Below are 15311 nucleotides of genomic sequence, written 5' to 3' on the forward strand. Positions count from 1 at the left end.
AAGGCAACATTTAGTTTTTAAACATAAGGGCAAATGGGAGGATGGGCGTGGGAGAAGGATTAGTTTCCTTCCAATCACTTTCGACTGAAAAGGGCATCAGCCCTTTCTATTTTCAATCGAATGAGCCCTTTTCGAAGTTCCTACGACCACTCCTTCGATACGAAGTGCCCTGGTCTAAACAACAACAAAAGAATAATACATTATACCCACATCAATATTTACTACAAAAATGACAGGCCTATCAATAACTTTTGACAATTAAAAAGGGCACTAGGACTTTCGATTTCCAATCGAATGAGCCCTTTTTGAGTTTCTACGACAACGCTTTCCATAAACACCTTATATGCCCCCAGTGCATAAATTACAACCCTTACCCCAAGGGCTGTGAGGGTGGTTGTCATTCTGTAAGACCTAATTTTCAGAACTTTAAACTACGTTAAACAAAATGGCTGTAACAAAATTTTGATTGGATGTGATTGTGAAAATGGTGGGGGTGAGAGAGGCGTTAGTCGCTCTCCAATCACTTGCAACTATTAAAAGAGGCACTAGCCCTTTTAATTTCCAATCAAATAAACCCTTTTGAAGTTTCTATGACAACGCTTTCAATAAAAACCTTATATGCCCCCAGGGCATAACTTACAACCCTTGCCCTGAGAGCTGGTGGGGGTGGGTTGCACCCTCAAAGACCTAATTTCCAGACTTTCTGCTACGTTGAACAAAACGGCTATCTGAAAATTTTGATTGGATGTGTTTGGGGGAATGGTGGGCGTGAGAGGGGGGTTAGTTACCCTCCAAGCATTTTTTGTCAAATTCCAATCACTTTATTATTAAAAAGGGCACTAGACCTCTCAATTTCCAATTGAATGAGCCCCTTTTGAAGTTTTTACGACAACTCTATTTATAAGAACCTTATAAGCCCCAAGGGCATAACTTACAACCTTTGCCCTGGGGGCTGAGGGGGGCTACTCATCCTTAATTACACGATTTGCAGAACTTTCAACTATGTTGAACAAAATGGCTATCTCTAGACTTTGATTGAATGTGTTTGGAGAAATGGTGGGCGTGCGAGGGGGGTTAATTACACTCCACTCACTTTCAAATATTAAAAAGAGCAATTTCAGTTTCCAATCAAATGAGCCCTTTTTGAAATTTCTGCAACAACTTTCTATATAAGCCTTATATACCCTCAGGCATAACTTACAACCCTTGCACTGAGGGCTCTGATGGGGTTATCATCCTAAAAGACATAATTTCCAGAACTTTCGACTATGTTGAACAAAATAGATATCTCAAAATTTGACTGGATGCGTTCGGGGAAACGGTGGGTGGGAGAGGGGGGTTAGTTGGTCTTAAATCACTTTTGACTATTAAAAGGGCACTAGCCCTTTCAATTTCCAATTGAATGAGCCCTTTTTTAAGTTTCCTCAACATCTCTTTCTATAAAAACATTATATGCCCCCAGGGCATAACTTAACACCCTTGCCCTGAGGGCGGTGTGGGGGGGGGTTATCATCCTTAAACACCTAATTTCCAAAACTGTCAACTACGTTGAATAAAATGCCTATCTAAAAGTTTTGATTGGATGTGTTTGGGGAAAAGGTGGGCGTGAGAGGGGGGTTAGTTGCCCTCAAATCACTTTCGACAATTAAAAAGGGCACCATCCCTTTGTATTTCCTATCGAATGAGCCTTTTTTCAAGTTTCTACGACAAAGATTTCAATCAAAACTAATATGCCCCCAGGGAATAACTTCTAACGCTTGCCCTGAAGACTGTGGGGGGGGGGGGACTGTCCTGATCAAAGGTATAATTTCCTTAACTTTAAACTGCGTGGAAAAAATGGCTATCTCAAAATTTTGATTTGATGTGTTTGGGGAAATGGTGGGCGTGGAAGGGGTGTTAGTTACTTCCAATCACTTTCGACTATTTAAAAGGGCACTAGCCATTTCAGTTTCCAATCGAATGAGTCCTTTTAGAAGTTACTACGACAACGTGTTCTATAAAAACCTTATATGCCCCCAGGGCGTAACTTACAACCCTTGCCCTGAGGGCTTTGGGGGGGGGGGGTTGCCATCCTCAAGGACCTAATGTCCAGAATTTTCAACTACGTTGAACAAAATGGCTATCTTGATATTAAATTGGATTTGTTCGGGGAAAAGGTGGGCGTGAGAGGGGGTTAGTTACCCTCCAATCACTTATGACTTTAAAAAAGAGTACTAGCCTCTTTTAATTTCCAATAGAATGAGCCTTTTTTGAAGTTTCTACGACAACGCTTTCTATAAAAACCTTATAACCCCCAGGGCAAAATTTACAACCCTTCGTTTGGGGAAAAGGTGGGCGTGAGAGGTGTGTTAGTTGCCTTCCAATCACTGTAGGTTATTAAAAAGGACACAAGCCACTTCAATTTCCAATTGAATGAGCCTTTTTGAAGTTTCTACGATAACTTATTCGATACGAAGTGCCCTGGTCTAAAGAAAAAAATAAATAAATAATACATTGTGCCAACATCGTTACCATATGTCCCACAGGCATAACTTACAGCCCTTGCCCTAAGGGTTGTGGGGGGGGTTGACCTCATCAAAAACATCTTTTCCATCTGGAATTCAACTATGCTGAATAAAATGGCTATCTTAAAATTTTGATTGGATGTGTTTGGGGAAAAGGTGGACGTCAGAGACGGGTTTGTTGCCCTCAAATCACTTTCAATTATTAAAAAGGGCACTAGACCTTGGAATTTCCAATCGAATGAGCCCTTTTTCCAGTTTCTACGACAAAGATTTCAATAAAAACTTATATGCCCCCAGGGCATAACTTATAAACCCTTGCCCTGAAGACTGTGGAGAAGTGTCCTGCTCAAAGGTATAATTTTCTGAACTTTAACTGCTTGAATCAAAATGGCTCAAAACTTTTATCGGATGCGTTTGGGGAAATGGTGGGCTTGGAAGGGATTTTGGTTGCCTTCCAATCACTTTTGACTATTAAAAAGGGTTGTCGTTCTCAAAGACTTAATTTCCAGAACTTTCCATTACGTTGAACAAAATGGCAATTTTAAAATTTTGATTGGATGTATTTGGGGAAAATGTGGGCGTGAGAGGTGTGTTAGCTGCCTTCCAATCACTGTAGGTTATTAAAAAGGGCACAAGCCACTCCAATTTCCGATTGAATGAGCCCTTTTTGAAGTTTCTACGACAACTTATTCGATACGAAGTGCCCTGCTCTAAAGTAAATGAAAAATAAATAATACATTGTGCCAACGTCGTTCCTATATGCTCCACGGGCATACACTTACAACCCTTGCCCTGGGGGTTGTGGGGGAGTGACCTCCTCAAAAAAATCTTTTCTATCTGGAATTCAACTATGCTGAACAAAATGGCTATCTTAAAATTTTTATTGGATGTGTCTGGGGAAATGGTGGTCGTGGAAGGGGAGTTAGTTGCCTTCCAATAATTTTCGACTATTAAAAAGGCACAAGCCACTCCAATTTCCAATCGAAAGAGCCCTTTTCGAAGTTTCTACGACAACTCCTTCAATAAGAAGTGCCCTGGTATGGAAGAAGAAAAAAAAATAATACATTGTGCCAACATCGTTCTTTGCTTCGGCAGCGCGATTTCGCTGCCTATGATTCCTTGCATCTTATTGAATGCCATGGCGAATCCATTATCTAATATTTCCAATATTAGGCAAGGATTCTGAAATTTCACAGCCATTTGATTTCTACCAGGTTTCAACTTCTCTTGATGAATAACGAAGAAGACCAGCGTCAATCCAGCGACTTGCGAAGTTTTTAACTCATGAATACGCCCAAATCCTAGCCAGCGCAGTAGCGATACCTAAGTAAAAAAACGATGTTGGCACTATGTGTTATTTTTTTTTGTTCTAGACCAGGGCACTTCATATCGAAGGAGTTGTCATAGAAACTTCGAAAAGGGCTCATTCGATTGGAAATTGGAGTGGCTAGTGCCATTTTAAATAGTCAAAAGTGATTGGAAAGCAGTTAACACCCCTTCCACATCCACCATTTCCCACAAAACATCCATTAGAAATTTTGATATAGCCATTTTGTTCAGCGTAGTTGATTTCCAGATAGAAATTTTGTTTTTGGGGAGGACAATCCCCCCCCCCCACAGCCCTCAGGGCAAGGATTGTAAGTTGTGCCCTGGGGGCATATAAGGTTTTTATAGAAAGCGTTGTTGAAGAAAATTCAAAAAAAGCTCATTCAAATGAAAATTCAGTAGGCTAAAGTCCTATATAATAGCTGAAAGTGATTGAAGGGCAACTAGCCCCCCTCTCACGCCCACCTTTCCCCCAAACACATCCAGTCAAAATTTTAATATAGCCATTTTGGTCAACGTTGGTGAAAGTTCTGAAAATTAGGTATTTGAGGATGACAACCCCCCCCCCCACAGCCCTCAGGGCAAGGGTTAAAAGTTATGCCCTAGGGCCAGATAAGGTTTTTTATACAAAGAGTGTCGTAGAAACTTCAAAAGGGGCTCCTTCGATTAGAATTTGAAATGGATACTGTCCTTTCTAATAATCGAAAGTGATTGAAAGGCGACTAACACCTCTTCTACGCCCACCATTTATACAAACACATCCAATCAAAATTTTGACATAGCCATTTTGTTCAACGAAGTTGAAAGCTCTGTAAATTAGATCTTAGAGGATGATAACCCCCTCAGAGCCCTCAGGCCAAGGGTTATAAGTTGTACCCTGGGGGCATATAAGGTTTTATTGAAAGCTTTATCTTAGACACTTGAAAAAGGGCGCATTCGATTAGAAATTCAAAGGGCTAGTGCCCTTTTTAATAGTCGATAGTGATTTGAGGGCAACTAACCCCCCTTTCACGTAAACCTTTTCCCCAGACACATACAATCAAAATTTATAAATAGCCATTTTGTTCAATGTAGTTGAAAGTTTTGAAAATTGGGTCTTTAAGGATGACGACCCCCCCCTCGCCCAGCCCTCAGGGCAGGGGTTGTAAGATATGCCCTGGGCGCACGTAAAGTTTTTATCGAAAGCGTTGTCGTAGAAACTTCAAAAAGGGCTCATTCAATTGGAAATTGAAATGGCTAGTGGCCTTTTTAATAATCAAAAGTAATTGGAGGGCAACTAACCCCCCTCTCACGCCCACCATTTTCCCAAACACTTACAATCAAAACTTTGAGATAGCCATATTTTCAACGTAGTTGTAAGTTCTGTAAATTATGTCTTTGAGGATGACAGTCCCCCCCAGCGCTCAGGGCAAGGGTTGTAAGTTAAGTCCTGGGGGCATATGAGGTTTTTATAGAAAGGATTGTCGTAAAACTTCAAAAAGGGCTCATTCGATTGAAAGGGCTAGTGCCCTTTTTAATAGTTGAAAGTAATTGGAGGGAAACTAACCCCCTCTCACTCACAAAATGAATATCTTTTTTGAGATATTCAGTTTGTTCAACGTAGTTAAAGGTTCTGGAAATTGGGTCTTTTAGGATGACAACCCATTCAGAGCCGTCTGGGCAAGGGTTGTAAGCCATACCCTGGGGGCATATAAGGTTTTCATAGAAAGTTTTGTCGTAGAAATTTCAAAACGGGCTCATTTGATTCGAAATTGAAAGGGCTTGTGCCCTTTTTAATAGTAGAAAGTGAATGGAGAGCAAATAACCCCTTTTTCACGCCCACAATTTCCTCAAACACATTCAATTAAGCAGAAAGTAAGCAGAGGGTGAATCCCTCCCAACGCCCATCATTTCCCCAAACACTTCCGATCAACATTTTGGTATGGTACAAACCTCAGGGCAAGGGTTGTAAGTTATGCCCGTGGGGCATATAGGAAAGAGGTTGGCACAATGTATTATTTATTTTTTTTCTTTAGACCAGCGCACTTCGTATCGAATAAGTTGTCGTAGAAACTTCTTTAAAAAGAAAGGCATAAGAATGTACCCAATGAGTCCCATGGATCATCCCCCACCCCCTAAAAAAACATTAAAGTTCATAAATTGACTACATTGTTTAATATTTCCACCACCTAATTTGAAAACAAAGGGCATAGGAATGTACCCAATGAGCCCTTGAATCATCCCCACCTCCCAAACTCATCTTAAAGTTTTCGTAAGTCACCAATATTGTTTAATATTTCCTCTAGCTAATTTGAAAAACAAGGGCTTAAGAATGTACCCAATGAGCCCTTGGATCATCCCCCAACCGCCTAAAAAAAATATTAGTTTTCATAAGTTGCCTTGATTATTTAATATTTCCATCAACTAATTTGAAAAATAAAGGCATAGGGATGTATCCAATGAGCCATTGGATGATCCCCCACCCCCTTAAAAAAATATAAAAGTTTTCACAAGTTGCCTACATTGTTTCATATTTCCACCAGCTAATTTTGAAAAAGAAGGGTTTAAAAATATGCTCAATCAGCCCATGAATCGTCCCCAACCTCCCTAAAAAAATTTTAAAGTTTTCATAAGTTGCCTACATTGTTTAATATTTCCACCAGCTAATTTTGAAAATGAACGGTATAGGAATGTACCAAATGTGCCCTTGGATCTTCCCCACCTTCCTAAAAGTTTTCATAAGTCACCAACATTATTTAATATTTCCACTAGCTAATTTTGAAAAAGAAGGATATAGGAATGTGCCCAATGTGCTCTTGGATCATCCCTCACCTCCCTAAAAAATATTATAGTTTTCATAAATTGCCTACATTGTTTAATGTTGGATCATCCACCAGCTAATTTTGAAAAAGAAGGACATAGGAATGTACCCAATGAGCTCTTGGATCATCCCCCTAGACTGTAGCAGTGGTGTGCTCAGATGTATCGTGTTTGTTGCTAAGCTTAGTTAACAGTACTATTTGAATAAAATTTCTCCCCCACCCTCCAAAAGAGTGTAATCTCTCATTCCCCAAATTTACATGAGTTGCTCTCATTCCAATTAATAACTTTATTTAATTTTTTCAAATCCGCCTTAAAAATAAAAATTCACCTCAAATGTCCTTCTGAACTCGATCCGCAAAAATAATAAATATGAGAAAAAAAGGCTTAAAATGAATAAACTTTAAACTCTGTAGATTCATCTAAGATTTAATATCTGTGTCTAAATTTCACGCATTACTTAGGAACAAAGAGCTATTCAACCTTTCATGAACGTCTTCAAACTGTATCTACCCGTTTAAATTAGTCAGACAAAAATGCGTTTGAAAATAAGTGTTTCGATGAGTTTAATTTTTTAAAATGGTGGTAATTTTCTTTTTAATATTGATTTTATTGCTGGATGTTTTTATGAATAGCTGAAGTGGATGGGTCTAAAGGTAGTAAATAAAGAAGTCATAATAGGGAAACATTTAGGCCATGGGTAAAAGATAACATTCTAAAATGTCATATAAGATAATGTTAAGCAAAAAGTGTCAGAATTGAACGTTCAATTCATTCGCTTGCCTTACATCTCAAAGATGAGGTTTGAAAGACGTTCTGATAACTTTTTTCTTACACATTTATAACTTTTAATGGAGCCTCTATATTGAAAATTGGAACTTGTCTATTATACCGACAGCAGCCTTGAAATTCTAACTTTTTCCTCTCCAAATAATCCCTAAGATATTTCGATCTGTTTCGCCCAAATAATCCTCTAAAATTAATTCCTGAAGGTTCCTTTGTGGATTGACAACTATGCAGAGATACATTTAAATCCCCAGGAATCTGGCTCATTAATATATTCAATCTCTATTAATCTCCTTGTATCTCGTTTGACTTTCTGAAAATTATCTATGATGTCAGGTTACACTATTATGGTTTCAAAAGAACTACTATCTTAGGCTTGAAGCGCAAACAACTTATACAATGTTCAAAGGTGAAACTGCATCAAAACAGATGTTGCGTACGTTGATTTCGACATGCATATTACATAAATTCAAGTTAGATTCATAGAGGTCAAGTGATGTCACCTCGTCTAGGTAGTATTCTACGGGCTTGTGGCTGTGACGTCACTTCGTACAGGACTGGGACCCCTTCTCCTACTCAGGACGAAGTTTATTATAGGTTGAAGTGGAGCGCCACGTTATATTATTTTCAATTCATGTTCCTTGAAAAATTTCTAAGTTATAAAAAAACGGCAACAAATGTTATTCTAAAAGAAAAACAAGATACCCACCAGCATACGTATAAAATTTTCATTTCATATTTTAAAAACATTATTGTCTTGATTCTTTTATTATGACTATACTCTATGTTTTTTTAAGACTTATAAAAAAGTTAAAATTTTTTTCATTTCAGTTCAGAATCGCTATATGTATTATGTAAACTCAAAACATATTTGTGGTGCCTGAGAAATAATTTTAATGTTTTCATTCAAACATGAAAAACACTTGAAAAATTAAAAATTAGTTTTTCGTGAAACGCAACCAGTTATACAATGTCAGAAGGAAGGCCCAAAAAAAACAAAATTTGCAATTATTACAAATGATGATTCTTTGGAATCATATAAATTATCAAACACGATAGGACAGAGAAAATGGCCCGAACAAATGAAATTTAGAGTGGATGAAAATCGACAACCTGGACCGTCAAATGAGACAAGATCAATACGGATAGCTAAAAAAAGGTATTGCCCGATTGTCTAAAGTAATCAAATCCAAAATGAAAGGGAAAGACAAATGGGATTAGAAGATACGCAACAGCGATTATCAAAACGTGTCGAACATTAAAGAGAGCAAAAGCACTGGCGGTTAAAAGATATGCGAAAAGTAGAATTAAAGCGTCTTAAAAATGAAAATGAAGAGCGAAGACACGGGCGGTTAGAAAATATGCAAAAGCGAAAATCTGAGTGAGTAAAAATTGAAAATGAAGAACAAAGACACACGCGGTTAGAAGACGAGCGACACCGAAAATAAGAGACAAAAAAATGAAAATGAAGATCAACTTACCTTTTTTTAAGACGTCACTTGCTCTCTGAAGAGTTTCATAAACGTATTCGAAACTTAAACTCGTGTTTTGCTCGAACTTCATTCAACGTTGGCGATGATCGAACCATAAATAGTCGTAATATATTTAGCTTTAAAGTAGTTGGAAAAATTTATCACAAAATAAATTTAGCGGAACAAATTGGACTTGCAATAGACCGATGCCTAGGGACTCTTTGAGTCCCTGCAATTTAGCATCAGTAGAGAATAAAGACATGCATTGGACACCTTCAAAACAAAAGCTTATTGCCGACCTGGAGCCGAAACAGAATATTGTTTTACACCATGTTCTTTTGCGGTGGATGCTGGTCAACAGTTTCAATATCATAAACGTTCATAGAGCCCTCCAGTTTGACCAGAACCCTTATTTGAAAACGTTTGTTGACACTTTTGTCAACACTCATTTTAAATTCGGCCTTTGGTAAGATGTGTGAGAGTGTGCGTAACAGGAGTCGTGACTGACTGACCCAAACTGACCCAAAAGAATGTGCCCAAATCATTGCGGATCCAAACATCACAACATTCACGATCATAGACTCGAATATGGTCCTTTTACATAGGAAAAAAAGAAACGTAATTTTAGATAAAAATATTGCCGCTGGCACTGTCATCTTATAAATTTCAAAGAAACTCATGTTGGAGTTTTATTACAATGTGTGTAAGCGCCAATGGCCGAGGGAGGGACAAGTTCAAGTTTATTATTGGGATACAGATTCATTATTGTTAAAAGTTAATAAAGATAATTTATTGGAAGATTTGGAAAATGGAGAGTGCATTAGCTTTTGGATTGATTATACGAATTGGGATGAGTCCCGCTATTCGGAGCTGGTGAAACGCCAGGTCCAAAATTAGTTGTTCAAATTTCAATCAGAAACGGGAAGTGACTTGGTATCGCATGATTAATTTCCCGGTCCGAAGGTGTACTGCGTGGAAACGCACAATAAGACTGTCAAAAAAGTCTATAAGGGGGTGCCTGCATACTATGTAAAGGAAAATTTCAACATGAGGGTTTATAGGAACTGTATAGAGCAAAATTTAGTTCCTACAGCGAGTGTCATGGCCATTCGCTCTTTAAAATATAAAGACTATACAGCTCGAGTGGAAAAAATGCCATGCCCACCATATCTGACAAAGTCTATGTACTCGAGGGTGGTGTGAGAGTACTACCACATGACCAGTACCTGTAAATTATAGAAAGCAACTTGGTCTGGAGAAAGCTCTATAGTTGTGGGAGGGGGCCGTCTATTGGGGGGAGGAGGGCCGTTTTTTCCGTCACCAGCTCGGCACTGCCCTTTTTTATGTTTATAATTTTTTTCACCAGCTCAACATTGCGTTGTTATTTATATTTATATTTATAATTTTTTCATTTCGCAAAGCGGTAATTTCTAACTGTTTTTTAAGTGTTTATTTATTTATTTATCTTGCCACTGCCACCGTGGATGTCGGACCGGCCTCCCTTATCGCTGGCCGCCACGGGTGCTGGCCCGGTCGCTGGGCACCCCAGGTGTCTATTTAAGTTTATTCGAGAGTTTTTAAAATGTTTTTGTATATATTTAATAATTATAGAAACCATGTATATTTCCTTTTGACTTTTTATTCAACAGATTGAGGTTAGGTTAGTCGCATTTTTACATTGGAAGAGTGTGTATCAATTGAAAACACCCTACAGATCATTTCTTTGCCGACCGTCCATGTCCGGCAATACAACACTTTTAACGAAAATAATTCAAAACCGTGATAAAATGTTTTTAGAGAATCCAAAAATATCTATTATTGCATTAGTATATGGCAAGAATCTTATGATCAAATAAAGAAGATTGATCCAAGCATAAAATTTATACAAGGACTTGACGTGCTAGTCATAGACTTGAAGTGCTCTTTAAAAGCATCCATAACGTATGAAATAATTTTTGTAACGAAAGTTTGGGTGTTTTGCGTTACCATCATATTCAAACAAGAATGCAGACGCTACACCCTGACTTACATAATTATGAGGGTGTGCTTTCGGATTGGTTGGGTGAAATTTTTAATAGGATGGAGGGATATAATGAGAAGGGGAGGGGGTTATCAGTATTATTTATAGAAAAATTAAAAATAAATATAACTAAATTTAAAAGGGAATTTATTTTAAGATGTGGGAGGGAGTAGGGGCGGGGTGCAAGATATAATAGTAATTTAAAAGCTACTAGAGGTGTAAAACACTTTCGTCATGACACGCGCTTGGAGTGTTTCTAATATTCCGTCCTTGTTGCAGGACATAAGCCCGAGGCAAAAGATGTTAGTAAGACGGATTTGGAAGATTGGGCAGTAAATAGCGGTGGGCAAAACTTTCCAACAGTATATTTTCATTGTTTTAAGGGTCGTTATCTAGTAACGCTTAAAAGCATTTATATTTTAGAAAGGGCAAATGAACATTTAAAAGTTGGGATAACAGTTTTACAGTTTGATGAAGAATACGAAGATGGGGAACTTAGTAATAAAAAAGGGCTAATTTATTCTGTAAGAGCACCGTCCATTGAGTCACTGAAACACTGGGTATAGCTTCTTTACGAGCCCGCCAAAGATCCTGAATCAATTGTACATTTCTTTCCTATTCCGTATATTAGCAGGGTTTTAAGTCGGGGTTCAAAACCAAACAACACGCTATTACTGCCCAATGTGTCTGTATAGGTTTTATACTGAATTAAAATTAAATAATCATTTGAGACACTGCAAGCGTCATGGGTACCCGTCTGTGGAAACCGTTTCAGGGAACAATGCAGCCTTGCGGTTCAAAAGCTTTCAGAACACACTGTTGCAGAGCAATAAGGTGACATTAGACATTGAGGCTGCTCTCATGGATATGTCGGATCCGTCAAATTCAAATCAAGTGAAAAAACATGAAGCCATTGCAATCTCTTTTACGCACGCGCGGAGAGATTCAAGTAATTCCCTGCAATTGGTAGATTTTTGTGAGATGTTCGGTGGAGAAGATTGTGTTGGCACAGCTATGTTTGTTCTCATTAAAACAGCAAATGAGACAATTTCACGGCTGCGCCATACACACTATCCAATGAATCTATCACCAGAGGACGAGTTGGCTATTAAAAATCAAGACATTTGTTAGGTTTGCAAGAAAAAAAGTAATGAGGGGGACGCGAAAATCTGCCATCATGATCATTTATGTCAAGAGATTTCATCAAGGGGAACTAACTTTCGGGGGGTAATGTTTTCTTACAAACCCAACAAATGTCTTGATATTTAATAGCCAACTCGTCCTCTGGGGATAGATTCATTGGAAAGTGTGTATGCCGCAGCCGTGAAATTGCCTAATGTGCTGTTTTAATGAGAGCAACCATAGCTGTGCGAATACAATCTTCACCACCCAGCATCTCACAAAATCTACCAATTGCATGGTATTATTTGAATCTATCCGCGCGTGCGCAAAAGGGATAGCATTGGCTTTATATTTTTTCACATGAATCAAATTTGACGGATCCGACACATCCATGAGAGCAGCCTCAATGTCCAATGTCACCTTGTTGCCCTGCAACAGTGTTTTGAAAGCTTTTGTCCCCTGAAATGGTTTCCCAGACTGGTACCCATGATGCTTGCAGTGTTTCAAATGATTATTTAATTTCAATTCTGTAAAAAACCTATACAGACATATTGGGCAGTAATAGCGTGTTGTTTGATTTTTACCCAGAATTAAAACCTGTTAATATGCGGAATAGGAAAGAACTATCCAATTGATTCAGGATCTTTGGCGGGCTCGTAAAGAAGCTATACCCAGTGTTTCAGTGTGTCAATGGACATTGCTCTTACAGAATAAATTAGCCCTTTTTTATTACTAAGTTCCCCATCTTCGTATTCTTCATCAAACTGTAAAACTGTTACCCAAACCTTTAAATGTTCATTTGCCCTTTCTAAAATATAAATACCTTTAACCTCTACTGGATTAAAACCCTTTAAACAATTAAAATCTACTTTTGGAAAGTTTTCCCCACTGTCATTTACTGTCCAATCGTCCAAATCCGTCTTACTAAAATCCTTTGCCTCGGGCTTATGTACTTCCAAAAGGACGGAATATTTGAAACACTCCAAGCCCTTGTCAAAATGAAAGTGTTGTACACGTCTAGTATCTTTTAGATTACTATTATATCTTGCACCCCCGCCCCCCCCCCTCCAATGACTTAAAGCAAATTCCCTTTTATATTTAATTATATTCAACTTTAATTTTTCTATAAATAATACTGACAACCCCCTCCCATTCTCATTATATCCCTCCATCCTATTAAAAATTTCACCCAACCAATCCGAAAGCACACCCTCATAATTATGTAAGTCAGGGTGTAGCGTCTGCATTCTTGTTTGAATAAAATGGTAACGCAAAACACCCAAACTTGCATTAAAAATTAATTTTAAACGTGATGAATGCTTTTAAAGAGTCCCGTCCTCCCGCGTCCCGTACAGGGTTTTCGAGAAATGCCCGAATCATGCTGACGTAGGAATGTGTCGTTTCTATAGGATCCGTTTGAATACTACCACATGACAGGGAATTAAATGGGTCACAAAAATCGGCTCTATACACGTGAATATTGCGCAAAGAAGTATCGGCTAAATAAAAATTAGGTAACACTGGGGGCGGGCCAGCTCCACTTTGTCCAATATCACTGTGAGGGGTTGTCTCGACATCGCTTGATGGTAACTGATCCAGTAAATTGTCCGAAAAGTCATTGCTGAGGCCGACATCCCGCAGAAAACTAGCCGGACTCACCCCTACAGTAAACCCCCTCGTGTTCACTTTCAGTCGTACTCTCGTGGAATTCTGATGGCCGTGGTGTAGGTGTTGTCTGAACCTAGAAGAATAATAAGAGCATATTTAGCTCACTGGAAAGTATTGCCCTGTGAAAAAGAGAGAACTGTTATGAAAGGGTACTATGCTCTCTTGGAAGTGTAGACACCCTACTACTCGTTGTATTATGAAAGGGTACCTAGCCCCCTTGGAAGTGTAGACACTCTACTACTCATTATTTTATGAACGGGTACCATGCCCTCTTGGAAGTGTAGGCACCCTACTACTCGTTGTATTATGAAAGGTATGCCCCAGACAATTGCTATAAATGTTACCAAGGCTCTAAAAGATTTTTTTTGTTGTATTTAAAAAAAAGTCATGGAAAACTTACCGGGGGAAGAATTATGTCGAGCAGAGTCTCGGCCCAGGCCATCAATTCATCCGAGGCTTCCTCAACTGCTCCAGGTCCTCCAATAAATTGGGCTACTATCCAATCAATATCGTTATCAGCCTGAAAAAAATAGGTATGAACGGAAATAGAAGGGGCTCTATAAACTCTTTGGGTCATATTCTTAGCTGTAACATGAACTTCCCCATTTCCCCCAGGTGGGTGCTTTGATATGTTACTGGTGGGTGCCCCATTATTAGGACCCCTGAAATAACCTTATTTGCTATTTCCTTTGAAGCTTAATAGCATATACTTGTGCTTTTAATGTTTAATCAAAAGGGTAAAACAAAAGAGTAAGCAGTTACAAACTTGAAAAGCCGACTAGTCTAGAAAAAAATAGGTATGAATGGAGCTACCAGGGGGTGGGGGGGTCCTTAGAGGTAGACACAGATGTCTCTCCCTCCCAAAAGCGAGCAAGTGAATACTTCTTAGCTTAAAGATTACCTTTTTATTAGAGTTTAAAATTGATAAAACAACCTTATTTAGAGTCTTTTAAACCTAATGGGGCGTAAATAAGCTGAAAAGTCAAAAGTATGCACTTAAAATTAGAAAAGAGAGCTTTCTTTGACAAGTAAAAAACAAATTATATTATATTTAGATATCTCTGAGGGAAAGTGAAATTTAAAACAAGGAGTGGTGGGGGGGGTGGAACTTTAATGATCTAGCGAAAAGCTCTTTAATTCCTCTGACAAGCGAACAACAATCTTATTTCTGAGTCTTTTCAAACAAGGAGTGGGGGGAAACTTTAATATTCAACCGAAAAGCTCTTTAATTCCTCTGACAAGTGAAAAAATGGCCAAATAAAAACAGTCTTATTTAGAAACCTCTAATATTCTTGCGAAAAGCTTTTAATGTCTCTGACAAGATTTAATTAGGTTGAAAAATAGTTTTGTTTAGATATTTTCATAACCGGGTCCAGGTAGAAAAGAATCTCTGAGAGGTAAAAATACTTACTTCTTGAAATTCTAGCTGCACTTGGGTGTGGAACTCTTGAAGCCCCCGGTAACTTATGATGGAGGTTGGAGGAAGCAGCGATATCACGATCTTTGGCAGGTGGGGCAGCGAAGTCACGGGCTTGGGGGTTGGAACAGCAGGGCTCACCCTCATGTGAGGAGCAACCCATTCTCTCTTTAATTTCCTTATCGGTCGCACCGGGG

The 15311-nt window shown here is 38.6% G+C and overlaps 1 protein-coding gene across 1 annotated transcript; it reads right to left on the reverse strand.

Moving 5' to 3' along the window:
• Positions 1-13394: 13394 nt before the first annotated feature.
• LOC148955782 (uncharacterized) lies at positions 13395-15311 on the reverse strand. Its single transcript, XM_089108345.1, has 3 exons — positions 15109-15311; positions 14098-14217; positions 13395-13770 (listed from the first exon to the last, which is right to left on the reverse strand). Exons 1-3 carry the CDS (start codon positions 15259-15261, stop codon positions 13675-13677), a joined length of 369 nt encoding a protein of 122 aa, XP_088964471.1. The 5' UTR covers positions 15262-15311; the 3' UTR covers positions 13395-13674.

Source organism: Artemia sp. Qi Xiang Cuo, chromosome 2 (genome assembly GCF_049724085.1).
Source record: "Artemia sp. Qi Xiang Cuo chromosome 2, ASM4972408v1, whole genome shotgun sequence".
NCBI lineage: Eukaryota > Metazoa > Arthropoda > Branchiopoda > Anostraca > Artemiidae > Artemia > Artemia sp. Qi Xiang Cuo.

Coding starts and splice junctions, on each gene's coding strand:
- LOC148955782 (XM_089108345.1), bottom strand. CDS start 15,261: ATGAGGGTGAGCCCTGCTGTTCCAACCCCCAAGCCCGTGACTTCGCTG. Junction 14,218..15,108: donor TGCAGCTAGAATTTCAAGAA/GTAAGTATTTTT, acceptor TATTTTTTTCAG/GCTGATAACGATATTGATTG. Junction 13,771..14,097: donor TCGACATAATTCTTCCCCCG/GTAAGTTTTCCA, acceptor TTATTCTTCTAG/GTTCAGACAACACCTACACC.